At 41.7% G+C, this 16,610-nt stretch overlaps 1 protein-coding gene across 2 annotated transcripts in view; it reads left to right on the top strand.

The window, feature by feature from the left end:
* Positions 1–12,672, top strand: part of TPX2 (TPX2 microtubule nucleation factor) — a 61,780-nt gene extending 49,108 nt beyond the window's left edge. The window contains exons 12-17 of one of the 2 annotated variants that reach the window (XM_049779178.1): positions 4,039–4,134; positions 5,923–6,102; positions 7,393–7,539; positions 9,190–9,301; positions 9,809–9,975; positions 12,387–12,672. In XM_049779178.1, coding sequence (XP_049635135.1) covers positions 4,039–4,134; positions 5,923–6,102; positions 7,393–7,539; positions 9,190–9,301; positions 9,809–9,975; positions 12,387–12,497 — 813 coding nt within the window. In that variant the 3' untranslated portion in view covers positions 12,498–12,672. Of the gene's footprint in view, positions 1–4,038; positions 4,135–5,922; positions 6,103–7,392; positions 7,540–9,189; positions 9,302–9,787; positions 9,976–12,386 lie in introns of both variants that reach the window. The other variant, XM_049779177.1, reaches the window with a different exon arrangement.
* Positions 12,673–16,610: the final 3,938 nt, after the last annotated feature.

Below are 16,610 nucleotides of genomic sequence, written 5' to 3'. Positions count from 1 at the left end.
ATGTTCTAGTATGATTTTACTGTCATTGTTCAATTTCCGCAACTCCTCACTCAAACATAACACAGTTTCTTTCTTTTTATATTTCGTTACACCTGGTGATGCTCAGAGCTTACTTCTGGCTCTGGGCTCAGGAATTGCTCCTGGCAGGTTTGGTAGACCATATCAGATACTGTGGATTGAATCCAGGTCCGTCCTAGGTTAGCAGCATGCTAGGCAAACGCCAGTGATATCATAGTTTCTTTAGAAAATCAGAACTTTCACAGCAGTCACCACCTTGGGAGAAGATGAATGATTTCCTATGACAGTTACTGTTCACGACATTTTGGAAAAGCCATGTGTCTTATATTTATTCACTGTGGTATATTTTATATTTTAAAGGTTAATTGGGTTTTTTAAGCTAGTCCTTTGAAACTAAAATTTCTGAAGGGGCCTAAGAGATAGCGGTAGAGCGTTTGCCTTACATTAGAAGGACTGTGGTGGGGCCGGAGAAGATAGCATGGAGGTAAGGCATTTACCTTGCGTGGAAATACGGTGGTTTGAATCCCAGCATCCCATATGATCCCCTGAGCCTGCCAGGAGCGATTTCTGAACAGAGAGCCAGGAGTAACCCCTCAGCTGCTGGGTGTGACCCAAACCCCCCCCCCCCCTCGCAAAAAAAAAAAATAAATAAAAAGAAGGACTGTGGTTAGAATTCCGGCATCCCATATGGTCCCCCTAGCCTGCTGGGAGCGATTTCTGAGCATAGAGCCAGGTGTGACCCAAAAACAACAACAACAACAACAAATTTTTTTCTGAGTAGTTAAAGATAATAGAACTGGAAACAGTTTTATCTAACTCAAAGACTGAGTTCCTAAAACTGACTTTAAAAGCCACTTTAAGGAAGATATTCCAAACAGGCATTGTTGTAGCATTATTGGGATTTAAGAGATCGCCTACCAAATTACAGAGTCCAACCATAAGTTCTTAGAGTCCATGGTATAAATTCTGTTATTCAATCTTACTATATTTATTCAATGAACATTTACTGAATACCTTTTACTGGACAAGGTCTGGAGTTGCCAATTTTAGGGATTTTTGGGATAAAAGTCTGTCATCCCTATTCTTAAAGTACACATAGGCTAGCAAATGGATAAGAATAAATAAGTGTAATAAATGTTTGCATATACTGTGATAAAGTTGTCTAGGGAAGGGGCTGGCGAGGTGGCAAGGTGTTTGCCTTGCAAGCGCTAGCCAAGGAAGGACCGATCCCCCGGTGTCCCATATGGTCCCCCCAAGCCAGGGGCAACTTCTGAGAGCTTAGCCAGGAATAACCCCTGAGCATCAAATGGGTATGGCCCGAAAAACCAAAAAAAAAAAAAAAATAAGTTGTCTAGGGAAGAGAAAAGCAGTTATCTGAGTGGAGAAGTCTTGAAAAACCTTAAATGTAGTCCTCCAGGGCAGGAGCAATAGCACAGTGCTAGGGTATTTGCCTTGCACATGGTAGACCTGGATGGACCCGGGTTTGATCCCCAGCATCTCATACGGTCCCCTGAGCTGTCAGGAGCGATTTCTGAGTGCAGAGCCAGGAGTAACCCTTGAGCACCGCCGGGTATGCCCCCATCCCTCAAAAAAGATGTAGTCCTCCAGTGAAAGCTTTGAGATTAATTAGGTGCTTTCAGAACACTTGGGCTTATCAGAGAGCAAGAACATAAGTAAAGAAAGGTATTGAGATGACAAAGTTAGGAAGTACCACAATTGAATGTGTTTTATTTATTTAAATATGATTTTTAATTTGTTTGGGGGTGGTGTTTGGGCTACATCTGACAGTGCTTGGGGCCAATTTCTGGCTCTATGCTTGGAAATTTTACCAGTGGGGCTCAAGATCATGCACTAGGGGGCTTGAACTTTTGCTTCCACATACAAAGTATGTGCCTTTTTGGTGGGGGAGTTGGGATACACCTAGCAGCGCTCAGGGGTTACTCCTTATAGGTCAGGAGACCATCTGGGATGCTGGGGATTGAACCTGGGCCCAGCCTAGGTTGGCTGCTTGCAAGGCAAATGCCCTACCGCTGTGCTATCTTTCCAGCCCTACATGTGCTTATTTTAGATTCCAATTTTAGTTTCTACTAAATTATGTATACATGTTGTGGGGGGTAACCCTCAGCAGTTGCTAAAGGAATCTGGAGTCATTACTGTTGATACTACCAATGTAACCTAATGGCTTTGCTAAGGGCCTATGCAAGTGAGGTGTCACATTCAGGGCCTAGCACATGTTAGTTATGTTTTCTACCACATGATCTTCTTAGCCCTATATATTAGTTTCTAAAATTCAAAAAAAATTTCTCTGGGTCCAGAGAGATAATACACTGAGTAAAGAGCTTGCCTTGCATATAGCCAATCCTGATTTGATCCCTAGCTAAGCACTGCCAGGAGTAATCCTCAGCACAGGATATAGTCCTTGTGACCCCAAAATCAGAAAATGAAAGTAATCTTAGTAGCTTACCCTTTCCCCTGTTAATACTGTGAAAGCTTTTATTTAATATGATTTATTAGATTAAATATTATTTAGTATTTTGTCTGCTGTTAAATATACCACAATTTAAAGGATTGAATTGACCCTTTCTTGACAAACAAAAAACTGAGCAAGGTGCCAGTGATATAATATAGGGATTACAGGGATACAGGCTTTGCCTTGTATGCTACCAGCCCTGGTTTGATATTAGCACTGGATAGGACCTTCTGAGAGAACAGTACTGGGTATAGACCAAGCACCCTCTACCCTTTTCTCCAAAAAAAAAAAAGCTAGAGATAAAATTTCAAGAGGTATACTGTTGGGTAAAAGTGTATGAGCAGATTATATTTTTAATATATAATTATCAAAAGTACTACTTTTTATCCCCATATGTGTCTTTGTTACACATACCACATGTGTCTTTATCAGTCTTTTAAACATCGCATGCACTTTTTGGTTTTTATTGTGGTAGAAATTGAATCCATAGTCTTACATACAAGGTATGTACCAAATAATTGAGCCACCTCCTAGTCCTAAATATATTCAGTCTTTTACTTTTTTTTGGCTTTTGGGCCATGGTGGCAGCACTCAGATTACTACTGGTGTGCTCAGAAGTTGCTCCTGGCAGCCTTTGGTGACCATATGGGATGCCAGGGATTGAACCCAGATTGGCTGCGTGCAAAGCAAACACCCAATCTGCAGTGCTATCACTCCAGCCTAATATATCCAGTTTTAATAGATGAAACACATCTTGTTATATATTTTGAAAAAAAAATCTACTGAGTTTGAGCTTTTACAAACTTATTGAATTGCTTGGTAAAAGGAAACTTTTTTAGAAGAATTTTTAAACTGTTTAGGTATTAGAAAGCAGATTAAAAAAATTAAACATTGACATAGGTGCTTTTTTGAGGGAGGGTATTTTAGTTTGGAGGCCACACTCAGCAATGTTCAGGCTCTGCACTCAGTAGTCATTCCTGGTGGGGCTTGGGAGACCATATGGAATTCCATGTTGGAGATTCAGCTTGGGTTTTTGCATGTACATGGCATGCACTCTATGTGCTATGATATCACTTCGGCCCTGGCATTATGTGTGTGTGTGTGTGTGTGTGTGTGTGTGTGTGTGTGTGTGTGTATTTTTCATAAAATCAGTAATATTTTGGGGTTTTTTGGCAAGGGAGGTTGGGCTACACTCGGTGGTACTCAGGCATTACTCCTGGCTCTGTGCTCAGAAATCACTCCTGGCAGGCCTGGGGACCAATGGGATTATGGAGATTGAGCCCAGGTCAGCTTCATGCAAGGCAAATGCCCTACCTGCTGTTGCTATCACTCCAGTTCTTTAATAAAATATTTTACTAAAAGTCAGTTCTATCTGCACCCTCAATTATTTGTTGCTCTTCTATCATAGTCTGCTTCAAGAGTCCCACTGTGTGCTAGATAACTAGTCTTTTTTTCCGGTATGTGAACTTCTTTTTAAAAGGGGGATTTAGTCATCAAATAGCCTATTAGATGTACTGGTATATCTAATACAATTGTTTTCTCTTCCCAAGGGTGTTCCTGAAAAGAAAGTCCTTCCAATCACTGTTCCCAAGTCACCAGCCTTTGCGTTGAAGAACAGAATGAGAATACTCACTAAAGAAGATGAAGTAAGTTCAGGGTAGATTGTCTTACACCTTTCATACTTTTTCTATAAACATCTGCTTTTTTCTTAGTTTGTGAATCCCAAGACAATCACCCTGTGGAGTTGTCTGTAACAATGTATGAATATTTGATCGATAATTTTTTTCTCTTCCAAGAACAGAATAGCTGACAAGGATATGAATTTTCTGGCTTTCAGTGGTTCTAATGAATTGCAGGCTTATTCATTATGATAGAGTTGAAAATGAGCCGTGGTCAAAGCCTGTACTCTTTTTTTTCTCTGTTCAGTGAAGGACATTTAAATTTATAGTAAGCAGTTCGGTCTACCTTTTCTGTGTTATACTCAAGAGTCGCAAAGCTAATGGCTTGGTGGTCGTGATTATTGATGACGTAAACTCATTGTTCAGGTCAGCTTCTTTCTCATTTTATCTATAAATACCCAGGGTTTGGGTAATTTTATATCAAGTCTCAAGCCTAAACCTTTTTATAGGTTCATCTGAAACTGAATACACGGTAATATTATATGACCAGTTTAAACCCAAACAACTTGCTCCTGTTTCGGATTGGACAGCTCTGACTTCCAGTCATATGTTTAATATAGTCTAGAGACTGAATCAAGCAAGAGGCTAAGGAATGAGCTTGGTTATTACCCTGTGTTTGTCATTTTATTCACACCGATCTTGTTTAATTCTTATAACTTTCTTGTTATAGATTTTAGTTCCTGATAGAGTAATTATGGGAACCAGAGCCTTTATAGGGGCTAAGGCACTTAGCTTACAGGCAGCTTCACCCTGGTCTGGTTCCCTAAACACAGAGTTGGGAGTAGACCCCAGCACCTCTAGCTTGGTCTAAGCCCGCCCCCCCCCGCCCCCCCCCACTCTATAAAACAGAAAACAAAAACTGGAGTAAATGTGTTGTTCCTCCTTTCTGTGGATCACTTTTCTGTGATTCTATAGAAAGCTTAGATATAATTTTATCCCTCTTTGGTAGAAAAGGAGATTAAATACCTAAGACATTGATTGGCTTCTCATATAATTTATTTTTTGTTTATTAATTTGGGTGTGCACACACCCAGTGCTGTTCAGAGGTTACTCCTGGCTCTGCACATTATTCTTCACTCAGGAATCACTCCTGGCAGGCTTGGAAGACCATATATAGTGCCAGGGATCTAACCCAGGTATAAGACAAGTGCCTTGTTCACTATACAATTGCTCCAGTTTCAAAAAATTTTTTAAGTTTAAAAAGTACATTAAAAAAAGAAATCTTTTTTAAAAATTAATTTTGGGTTTTTTTTTGGGGGGGTTGTGTCACACTTAGCAGTCCTCTTGAGTTATTCCAACTCACCGTCTAAGGATCACTTCTAGTGGTGCTTGGGAACTATGAGTCCCAGGTTCTAGCATGTAAGGCACATGTTCCTCCTATCCTTTACCAGACCTTATATATATTGGGGGGGGGGTTGGACAGTGCTCACAGGTTACTCTTAGCTCTGTGCTCAGAGCTGGCAAGCTCTGGGTACCATATTGAATGCTGGGGATTGAACCTGGATAGGCCACATGCAAGGAAAACATTTTACCCACTGTGCTATCTCTTCAGCACTGGACAGCATACATTTTGACTACATTTTCTGAGGAAGTGTGAGAGAAAGGGGGATTTGTTTTGTATTAGTGCCATATCGTGGTGTTCTGGGGGCCGGGGCTTGAACTCAGTGCCTCACATATACAGGAATGTGCTTTATCACTTGATCCACATCCCCAGCCTAAAACTGTTTGTTTATTTAACACATTTTTTTTTTATAGAAAGAACAGGAGCCCGCAGTGATAAGAGCTCAACCTATGCCGCATTACGGGGTGCCTTTTAAGCCACAAAATCCAGAGACAAGAACTGTGGAAATATGCCCTTTCTCTTTTGATTCTCGAGACAAAGAACGTCAGTTACAAAAGGAAAAGAAAATTAAAGAACTGTTGAAAGCAGAGGAGGTGAGTGTTTTTAGATCTCTAAGTAACCAAATACTGTACTTTTGTTTTGTTTTGTTTTTGGGCCACACCCAGCAGTGCTCAGGGGTTACTCCTGGCTGTCTGCTCAGAAATAGCCCCTAGCAGGCACAGGGGACCATATGGGACACCAGGATTCGAACCAACCACCTTTGGTCCTGGATCGGCTGGTTGCAAGGCAAACGCCGCTGTGCTATCTCTCCGGGCCCCAAATACTGTACTTTTTTTTTTTTTTTTTTTTTTTTTTTTTTGGTTTTTGGGCCACACCCGGTGACGCTCAGGGGTTACTCCTGGCTATGCGCTCAGAAGTCGCTCCTGGCTTGGGGGACCATATGGGATGCCGGGGGATCGAACCGCGGTCCGTCCTAGGCCAGCGCAGGTAAGGCAGGCACCTTACCTTTAGCGCCACCGCCCGGCCCCCAAATACTGTACTTTTAATTGCACAAAGATACTTTTAGTTTTTTGGTTTTTGGGTCACACCTGAGAGTGCTCAGGGGTTCCTCCTGGCCCTGCGCTCAGAAATGGCTCCTGAAAAGCTCGGGGAATAGTATAGGATGCTGGGAATCGAACCCAGGTCTGTCCTGGGTTGGCTGCGTGCAAGGCAAACAGCTTATTGCTGTGCTATCTTTCTGGCCCCTCAAAGATGCTCTTTTTTTGGGGGAGGGGGTCACACCCGGAAATGCTCAGGGGTTACTCCTGGCTCTACACTCAGAAATCGCTCCTGGCAGGCTCGGCAGACCATATGGGATGCCGGTCTTTGAACCACCGACCTTCTGCATGCAAATCAAATGCCTTAGCTCCATGCCATCTCTCCGTACCCCAAAGATACTCTTTTATATGAAATTGACCCCTACATTGATTCCTTTGGAAACCTTATAAAGTGTAATCAGGGTTTGATAATACCTTCAGGCACGAAGTGTTTAAGTGTCTTGCCCAGTTATTGGCAATATTGGGAAGATTACCTCCATTTTGCTTTGAGCTCATTACTTTCTGCTAGAGCATGCTCTTTTGAAAACTGGCATTATATATATAAAGACTTGCAGGTATTGAGAGCCAGAGTGATAGGGCATTTGCTTTGTATGTTGCTGACTAGTGTTCGATCCCCAGCATCCCCTCAGCTTGCCCGGAGTAATTTTGCACGCAGAACTAAGCTTAACCCCTATGTGTACTGGGTGTGGCCCCAAAACGAAACAAAAGACTTAAATATTCTAGAGTAGCTGCTGATTTCTTTCTAGAAAGGCCTCATCTTAACATTTAAATTTCTTTTCCTTTAAGATGCCTAAATTCAAGGCACATCCTTTGCCTTATTTTGACACTATTAACCTACCAGAGAAGAAGGTGAAGAATGCAACCCAGATTGAGCCTTTTAGCTTGGAGACGGACAAAAGAGGTGCTCTGAAGGCACAGACTTGGAAACATCAGGTAGGTGTAAAGAAAATAGTTAAAATATGAATTGCTTGATCATTGATTTGTTAACACAGCTGAAATTTACCTGGGAAATTCACATACTACATAATTTTAGTTCTTATTAAAAACTAGGTTAACAATTTTTTTTCTGTAAATATTTTAGGCTTTCTAGGTGAATCGGTCTCTCACATATTTATTTGTGTTTTATGCTCTTTTACAAGTAAAAATCAGGCTGGAGATAGAGCACAGCAGTAGGGCATTTGCCTTGCATGTGGCTGACCCAGGACCAACAGTGGTTCATATCCCAGTATCCCATATAGTCCCCCAAGCCTGTCAGCCGTGATTTCTGAGTGCAGAGCCAGGAGTAACCCCTGAGTATCACCGGATGTGACCCATAAACCAAAGGAAAAAAAAAAGTAAAAATCATGGGTTGAAGAGATAGCATAGCAGTAGGGCATTTACTTTACACAAGGCAGACTCATTACAGACCTGGTTTGATACTCAGCATCCTGAGCCTGCCAGGAGCGATTTCTGAGTGCAAAAGCCAGGAGTAACTCCTGAGCAATGCAACAACAACAACAAAAAGTAAAAGTCATTGCTTTGCATGTGGCTGACTGGGATACAATCCCTGACATCCCCTGAGCCCCACATAAGTGATTCCTGAGTGCAGAAACAGCTGAGCACTGCTGGGTGTGGCCCCAAAACAAAATAACAAAATAAAAATTATTCTTAGCCTAATCACTTACATAAAGATCATAAGCATGATTTGCTTCCCAGGCTAAAGTTCACTGATCCCTGTTTTATGTAATCATCTGAGGAATGTGAGAACTGACTTCATAGGAGTTTAAGATCTCACCTATTCATTTATTTGAGATTAAATAGAACCAGTAATAATGAGAATAGATTATCATGCTGGATTTTCATTGTGGTACCTAGTTTTCCTCAACTGGTGTCTTACTTGATTTTTATATAGATATCAGGTGATTGGATTGGTTGCTGATTAGTAATCTAATTCTGTTCTACCTGGGGTGGGGGGTTATCCCCTTGATCATCATGTGTTTAAGTAGATAGAGCTACTCTTTATGGAACAGGGAGATGGGTCCAAGGACTGAAGCATATAGGACTCTGGATGTGATACCCAGGACTGCATGGTCTGTCCCTGAAGATGAAGCTCAGGAGATGTCACTGTTTCTATGACTCAACATGGGCACATTCCCCCTTTTTGTATAAAACAAACAAAATCTTAATTATATCCTCTAGTTCTTACTAGGTTTTATCAATCTGTTATCTTCCTTGTATAAGGAGTTTCTAGCTGGGGTTTAGGTGGAGTCATCTGCAATTCTAATCTAAAGAAAATTTAAATTAAATTATCTTTTTTGTTTTTGTTGTTTTTGGGTCATACCCAGCTGCGCTCAGGGGTTACTCTTGGCTCTGGGCTCAGAAATCGCCTCTGACAGGCACAGGGGAACCATATGGGATGCCGGGATTCAAACCACTGTCCGTCTTGGATTAGCTGCATGCAAGGCAAAGCTCCTGGCACTGTGCTGTCTCTCTGGTCCCTAAATTATCTTTATTGATGAAGTAGTTCAAAAACGGTTGAGTCATTGAGGGGGTAGTTGTAGACAGTTGTGCAGTGGTTTATCTGTTGGTCTTACTTTCTAATAGCTGGAAGAAGAACAAAAGCAGCAGAAAGAAGCAACTTGTTTCAAGGCTCGACCAAACAACATCATCTCCCAGGAGCCCTTTGTTCCCAAGAAAGAAAACAAAAAACTTGCTGGTAATATTATATATTGCAACAGAATTGTCAGACATCCCAAGAGTATGCCTAGGATTTAGTTGTGTTGCTACAATGCTGTGTTATCCTGAAATATTTGTCTTTAAAGGATCTAATTTTTCTCCTCTTGGCCCAGTCCTTCTGAACTCAGTAGTTATATTGGAATGCAGAGTACGTTGGTGCCAAATTAATAGAACCTGGGCATAGGCATCTGGTATTTGAATATGTTAAGATTTTTCTCTGCCCCCAAAATAGATAATAAGTGAGAGGGAGAGTGCCTTTTTCTTAATTAGATGATTTCCAGAGATCTTTCCAAAAATTAAAATTCTAGTAACTTTGTGTGATTTATGCAACCTTTTGCCCATAGGACTCTTTTATGTGTCAGCTTTTCTATTGCTGTGTATATTTGTGCTGCTTGCTGTCCCTATGCAGGCTGGGATTGTACAAGTCCTGCTTGTGCTCCAGTGTTCTCTTTGTTTCTGTACTCAGAGAACCTTTCTGGTTCTCTAGTTCAGGAACCTTTCCAGCTCGCCACTGAGAGGAGAGCTAAGGAGTGGCAGGAACTGGAGAAGAAAATGGCAGAAGCCGAAGCCCAGAAAGCCCAGCAGTTGGAGGAGATCAGGCAACAGGAAGAAGAACAAGAGAAGGAAGAGCTGGCCAGGATACGGAAAACACTGGTAACGAGGCACAAGCCTTGTGTGTTGTTTCCTTTTCCTTTTCTTCTCGAAGAAGATATGCCTGTTCAAGAATTACACATTAAGTTTGTGATAGTATTATAAACCAAGGGTGGTGACATTTGAAGTATAAATAGTACTAAAGATATAGGCATGTTGTAATTAACATCTGCCACGTTTGTTGTAATTTTAACTCTTTTTCAGGAACCAACCTAATCTTAACTTAAAAAAAAAAAAAGCTCTTTTTGTTTGTTTGTTTGTTTGTTTGTTGGGTCAGAGCCGGCAGCGCTCAGGGTCACTCCTGGCTCTACGCTCAGAAATCGCTCCTGGCAGTTACGGGGGACCATATGGGATGCCGGATTCAAACCACTGTCCTGCCTCCATGCTATCTCTCTGGCCCCTCAAAAAATGTTTTTTTTTATAAGCTATTGGGGCCAGAGTGGTGGCGCAAGTAGGATAAACTGTGGTTTAATCCTAACCTAGGATAAACTGTGGTTCAATCCCCCCTCCCCCGTGTCCCATATGGTCCACCCCCCAAGCCAGGAGTGATTTCTGAATGTATAGCCAGGAGTAACTCCTGAGCGTCACTGGGTGTGGCCCAAATAGGGAGAAAAAAAAAGATATAAAAAAGCTGCACTGTAGTAATAGCACAATGGGTAGGATAGTTTTCCTTGCACGCAGCCAAGTGGAAGAGACCTGGCTTCAATCCCCAGCTCCCAGCAGAGGTCCTCAAACTTTTTAAACAGGGGCCAGTTCACTGTCCTTCAGGCTGTTGCAGGGCCAGATTATAGTAAAAACAAAAATTATGAACAAATTTCTATGCATACTGCATATATCTTATTTAGAAGTGAAGAAACAAAATGGGAATAAATACAATATGTGGCCCTCAGGCCGTAGTTTGGGGACCATTGCATAGGATCTACTGAGCCTGCCAGGAGCAATTCCTTTTTTCTTTTTCTTTCTTTTTTTGGTTTTTGGGTCACACCCGGCAGCGCTCAGGGGTTAGTTACTCCTGGCTCTACGCTCAGAAATCGCTCCTGGCAGGCTAGGGGACCATATGGAATGCGGGGATTTGAACCACCGTCCTTCTGCATGCAAGGCAAACACCTTACCTCCATGCTATCTCTCCGGCCCCGCCAGGAGCAATTTCTAAGCACAGAGCCAGGAGTAGCCCCTGAGTGCTGCCAAGTGGGGGCCAAAAAAAAAAAAAAAAGCCAAGTTCTTTAGAAATATATTTTATTGGATTTAGATTAAATTTCTCTGAGGTGCCTTCTTCCAGAGGATATCGTGTCATATAACCATGCAAAGTGCATACATTCATTGGACCTCTTTTAATTTAGTTTAATTATTTCCTATAAGGCTTAAGAATCGGGACTAGAGAGATAACATGGAGGTAAGGCATTTGCCTTTCATGCAGAAGGACGGTGGTTCGAATCCTGGCATCCCATATGGTCCCCCGTGCCTGCCGGGGGTGATTTCTGAGTATAGAGCCAGGAGTAACCCCTGAGCGATGCCGAGTGTGACCCAAACACCAAAAAAAAAAAAAGGCTTAAGAATCAATGTGTTTTACAATTAGTTTGGGAAGGACATGAAAATTTCTAACTTTTTTTTGTTAATATTTGATGCAAATTCTGTAGCATTATGGAGCATATAGTATAGGTGGCCTCTGTGCTATTATTACTAGTATGATAATTTATATATTACTAATAAAGAAACTTAATTTATAGTAATGTTTTTTATTTCATTAAGAACATAAACTTTATTAGTACATAATGAGAAAAGGGACAGTTTTACTTTTTTCTGTGTGTCTGTGGTTTTTTTTGGGTCACACCCGGCAGTGCTCAGGGGAAACTCCTGGTTCCATGCTCAGAAATTGCTCCTGGCAGGCACGGGGGACCATATGGGAAGCCGGATTCGAACTGATGACCTTCTGCATGAAAGGCAAACGCCTTACCTCCATGCTATCTCTCCGGCCCTGAAAAGGGACAGTTTTAGATAAAACTTGATCTGATTATTAATGATGACTATGATATTTATAAGTACCTGACAGTTTATAAGTTTAAAAGTATTAGGCCCATTGGTGACATACGTGTGGCATAGGTACAGTAGCTGTAGATAAAAACTATTTAAGGGAAAAATCTAAATTACCATTTGCTAGTTGAATTAGAAACAAAAAGTGCAGCCCCCACATTTGATATACTTAATAAAAGCATCTGTTGTTCCAACTGCTGCAAACCAGAGTTTAAGGAGCCAAGCTCTAGATTAGTGCTTTTCAACTGCTGGTTAGATGTGAAACCCCACCTGTCTATCTTACTCGATTTAGTGGCAGTTCAGTGTTTAGTTTCAACCACTAGGTAGGTAGAAAAGATTGAAAAACCGAACTCTAGGTTACTGTTGACTTTTCTTCCCTTCAGGTGCACAAAGCCAATCCAATCCGAAAGTACCAGGGCGTGGAGATAAAGTCCAGCGACAAGCCTCTGACGGTGCCTGTGTCTCCCAAGTTCTCTACACGGTTCCAGTGTTAAACTGCTGCAGACACCACCTCAGAACAGGAAATGCTCTTTACATCAAGTCCGGAGCTTTCTTTCAATGCTACAAGGGCATGGAGAGAACTCATTTCTGCAAATTTAACCTACATATCCAGCGGAGCATCCCTGACAACTTTGGACTCCAGCTTTTTATTCTTGAAGCAAATAAATAAGACTCAACTTACATTTGTTTTGATCGGACTTCACATCGTTATTTACTTTGAACCACCAATTGACCTTTATTTTATTTTATTTTCTCTTTCTCTTCCTCCTCTCTCTGTGCTCTTGCTCTCTCTCTCCTCTCTGATCTCCTCTCTCTTTGTCTCTCTCCCCCACACTCCCCCCCCCCTCTCTACTCCTGGTGAGTCTTGGGGGCATTGCCAGCTCTGTGCTCAAGGGCCATTGCATGTGTTCAACCTGATGAACTATCTCCTCGTTCCCTTCAATTGACCTTTAACATGTATCTTCATTTCTACTAGAATTTAAAGTCTGTTATTAGCTATGTAATTTTTATTTGTCCTTGTCCTCTCCCATTTTTCTATTTTCATTTGAAACTAAGCTTAATAGTAAAATAAACTTTAGTAGTAAAAGTCATGACTAAAAAGAGGACTAATCCTATCAAAATTCTATCTAGTCTATGAAGACTTAAGTGTCAAATTCTTTCCTTCTCTGCACAAATAAATTTGGGCCGGAGAGATTTTTTTTTGGTTTTTTGGGCCACACCCGTTTGATGCTCAAGGGTTACTCCTGGCTAAGGGCTCAGGAATTGCCCCTGGCTTGGGGGGACCATATGGGATGCCAGGGGATCAAACTGCGATTGCGATCTTTCTTTGGCTAGTGCTTGTAAGGCAGACACCTTACCTCTAGCGCCACCTCGCGGGCCCCAGGCGTTTGCCTTTCATGCAGAAGGTCATCAGTTCGAATCCAGCTTTCCATATGGTCCCGGTGCCTGCCAGGAGCAATTTCTGAGCATGGAGCCAGGAGTTTCCCCTGAGCACTGCCGGGTGTAAAAAAGCAAAACAAAAGCTAAGGGCTGGATAGGGTAATATCACAGTGGTTTGGGCATTTGCCTTGCACACAGACACCTTACCTCTAGCGCCACCTCGCCGGCCCCAGGCAGTTTGCCTTTCATGCAGAAGGTCATCAGTTCGAATCCAGCTTTCCATATGGCCCTCCAAGCCTCCCAGGAGTGATTTCTGAAGGCTGAGAAAGTAGTAACCCCTGAGGGGCCCACAAGGTGTGGCCCCAAAACAAAACAAAAAAAGCCAAAAACACAGCTAATGGCTGGAAAGCCTCGTGAACCACACCAGTGAGGGAGAAGATTTTATAGCTGAATAGGGACCTCAGAGCAGTTATTGACATTTTCAGGCAATACTGCCATGTTCCTTGTTGATACTGATCAAAGGTGAAATGGTGCGGCATGCATTGTAAGTCCTCCATTCACCTGGACTGGAACAAGTGTCTTCCCTTCTCTGATTTTGTAACTTCATGTACAGCTATTTTAGATGACTTGTCTTAACAGGGGGATATGAGTTCTTTGAGACATGAATCCAAAGGACTTTTGGAAAGACGGGTTCTGTCCTTAGAGGAAAGTGCTTTGTAACTTTTATTCAGTTTTATGTCAGTATTATCCCATATTTAGTTAACTTTCCAGGGAGCAGCCTGAAAGTTGTCATGGCTTTGCAGACTGCCTTCTTCCCTAAATATGCTATTGTTTAGCTAATAAATTCTTCACCCCAATAAATGGTAGTTTGTTGTTGTTACTGTTATTATTAAATCATTCTTCCTTTGACTGTCAGATTTACTTAGGTAAGAATAATCACCTTCATCTTTGCATTTCCTAAATGTCTCTTTTGCATATCTCTGGTAAAACAGCGCCTCTGTGGCCATTCACAAACTAGCAGAGCCTAGGCTATGTAAGATCTTAGAAGATAAACATTGTATTTGTTACCTCTTTATTTTCTTGTCTTTTTTTTTATTTATTTTTGGGTTTTGGGACACACTCAGCTGTGCTCAGGGTTACTCTTGGCTCTGTGCTTAGAAATCGCCCATGGCAGGCTTGGGGACCATATTCAATGCCGGGGATCAAACCCAGATCCATCCTGGGTTGGGCCCATGCACGGCAAATGCCCTACTGCTGTGCTATCATTTCTTCCCCCTTTTTTCTTTTTGGTTTTTGGGTCACACCCAGTGGCGCTCGGGGTTACTCCTGGCTCTGCGCTCAGAAATTGCTCCTGGCAGTCACAGGGAACCATATGGGATACCAGGATTTGAACCACCGTCCATCCTGGATCAGCTGCTTGCAAGGCAAATACTCTACTGCTGTGCTATCTCTCCAGTCCCCCCTCTTTATTTTTTGTAGATGATAGAGAATCCACTAGATTCTATACCCATGTTCTAATCCCCTTGTTAAACAATATGTTTTAGACTCAACATAATTTATGGACATCTGTACAAATAGAGACAAAGCATTGGTGTTCAAGGCCAGGCCAGTCTTTGGCACTGTGGATATATAACATTAAACCTATTTTATTTCTATTTATTTTTTTAACAAATATTAGATATATGTCATTATAGATTCAATGGTGAGTGACAAAGCCAGATGTATTTGCAAATCCTGAGTTGCTTGAAGCCCACAAACCACAACATTTAGTTCCTTTATTCACTTTCTAAAAATATATGGTATTTTAGAACTATTTCTGTAGTTCATTTAACAAATAATCATTTGGTGCTATCTCTATCTTTCTTCCACTACATACCTAATTACTGACCTAGCAGTCATCACAACACTACTCCATTCTATGGGAATATATTAAATAGAAATAGAGAGTCTCGTTTTGTTGGGGCCAGAGCTATAGCATAGTGCTAATGCGTTTGCTTTGCACAGGGCTGACCCAGGCTGAACCTGGGTTTGATCCCCAGCATTGAATATGGCCCTCCAAGCCAGGAGCGATTTCTGAGCACATAGCCAGGAGTAACTCCTGAGTGTCACTGGGTGTGCCTCCCCCCCAAAAAAAATGTAAAAAAAAAAAATTTAGGAGTAAATTTATGTCTACAATGTATTAGATCTAGTATATATTAAGAGTTGGAAAAAAATTTAAAGTTGGGTTGATAAACAATAAAATTCGAAAATCTCTATGAAAGTACATTAGAATCCCAATCTAGGTATACTTTCAATCTTTCACTTCATACAAAGTGAGTAAAAAGGTAAATTGTTTTCTGTCTTCATAACAAAAAAGAAAAGTTACTGATTTTGTGAAGTTCTCCTTTAAGATGGCAACAGATTACACAGCCATTGGTCACCTCTCTGGTTCTTTTTGAGAGGGGGTTCATAGCCAGCAGCACTCATGCCTTAATCTTGCCTCTGCACTCAGGGTTCATTCTTGGTGGGACTCAAGGTACTATACGGGGTGCCAGGGATCTAATCCAGGTTGGCCACATGCAAGACAAATGTCCTACACACTCTACTATTGCTCCACCCCCTCCCAAAACACCAATAGTATCTTGGACTAGGATGGTAGTAGTGAAAGTGGTGAGAGATTGTTGATTTTTGAAAGTTTTTCAAGGTTGCATTTGAGATTTACTAACAGAAAGAGAAGGAAGAGATTTAATCTTTGAGTTCTGTGAGCATCCTCTAGATTTCCTCTAGACTTTATTGAAGAGGCTATGTAGGTGACTAGTACTTTTTGGTTCTGCAGAACTACCATCTTCATTCTCTAAGCATGGTGGTGGTCTGCATTATTTCTCCATTGCATCCTTTGCAGAGTGGTGTTTTCTATGTGTTGTGCTGGGGTTCAATCTACATATTTCTTCTAGCATAGACTCCATTTAATATATTGAATCCCATTTTGTTTTTTAGTGGTTTTTAGGCCACACCTGGTGATACTCAGGGGTTATTACACCTGGCTATACGCTCAGAAATCACCCCTGGCTTGGGGAACCATATGGGACACCGGGGGATCAAACTGCCCTCCGTCCTAGGTTAGTGTGAGCAAGGCAGATGCCTTATGCCCCGTGCCACTGCTCTGGCCCTGAATCCCTTTTTTGGACCATCTCACATGACCTTTCTTACCTTAAACATAACCTAGATCCCCTAAAATTCAACTCTGC

Source organism: Suncus etruscus, chromosome 9 (assembly GCF_024139225.1).
Source record: "Suncus etruscus isolate mSunEtr1 chromosome 9, mSunEtr1.pri.cur, whole genome shotgun sequence".
In the NCBI taxonomy this organism is placed as follows: Eukaryota; Metazoa; Chordata; class Mammalia; order Eulipotyphla; family Soricidae; genus Suncus; species Suncus etruscus.
The sequence above is the reverse complement of the archived record's forward strand: the minus strand, read 5'-3'. Positions and strand labels throughout refer to the sequence as shown.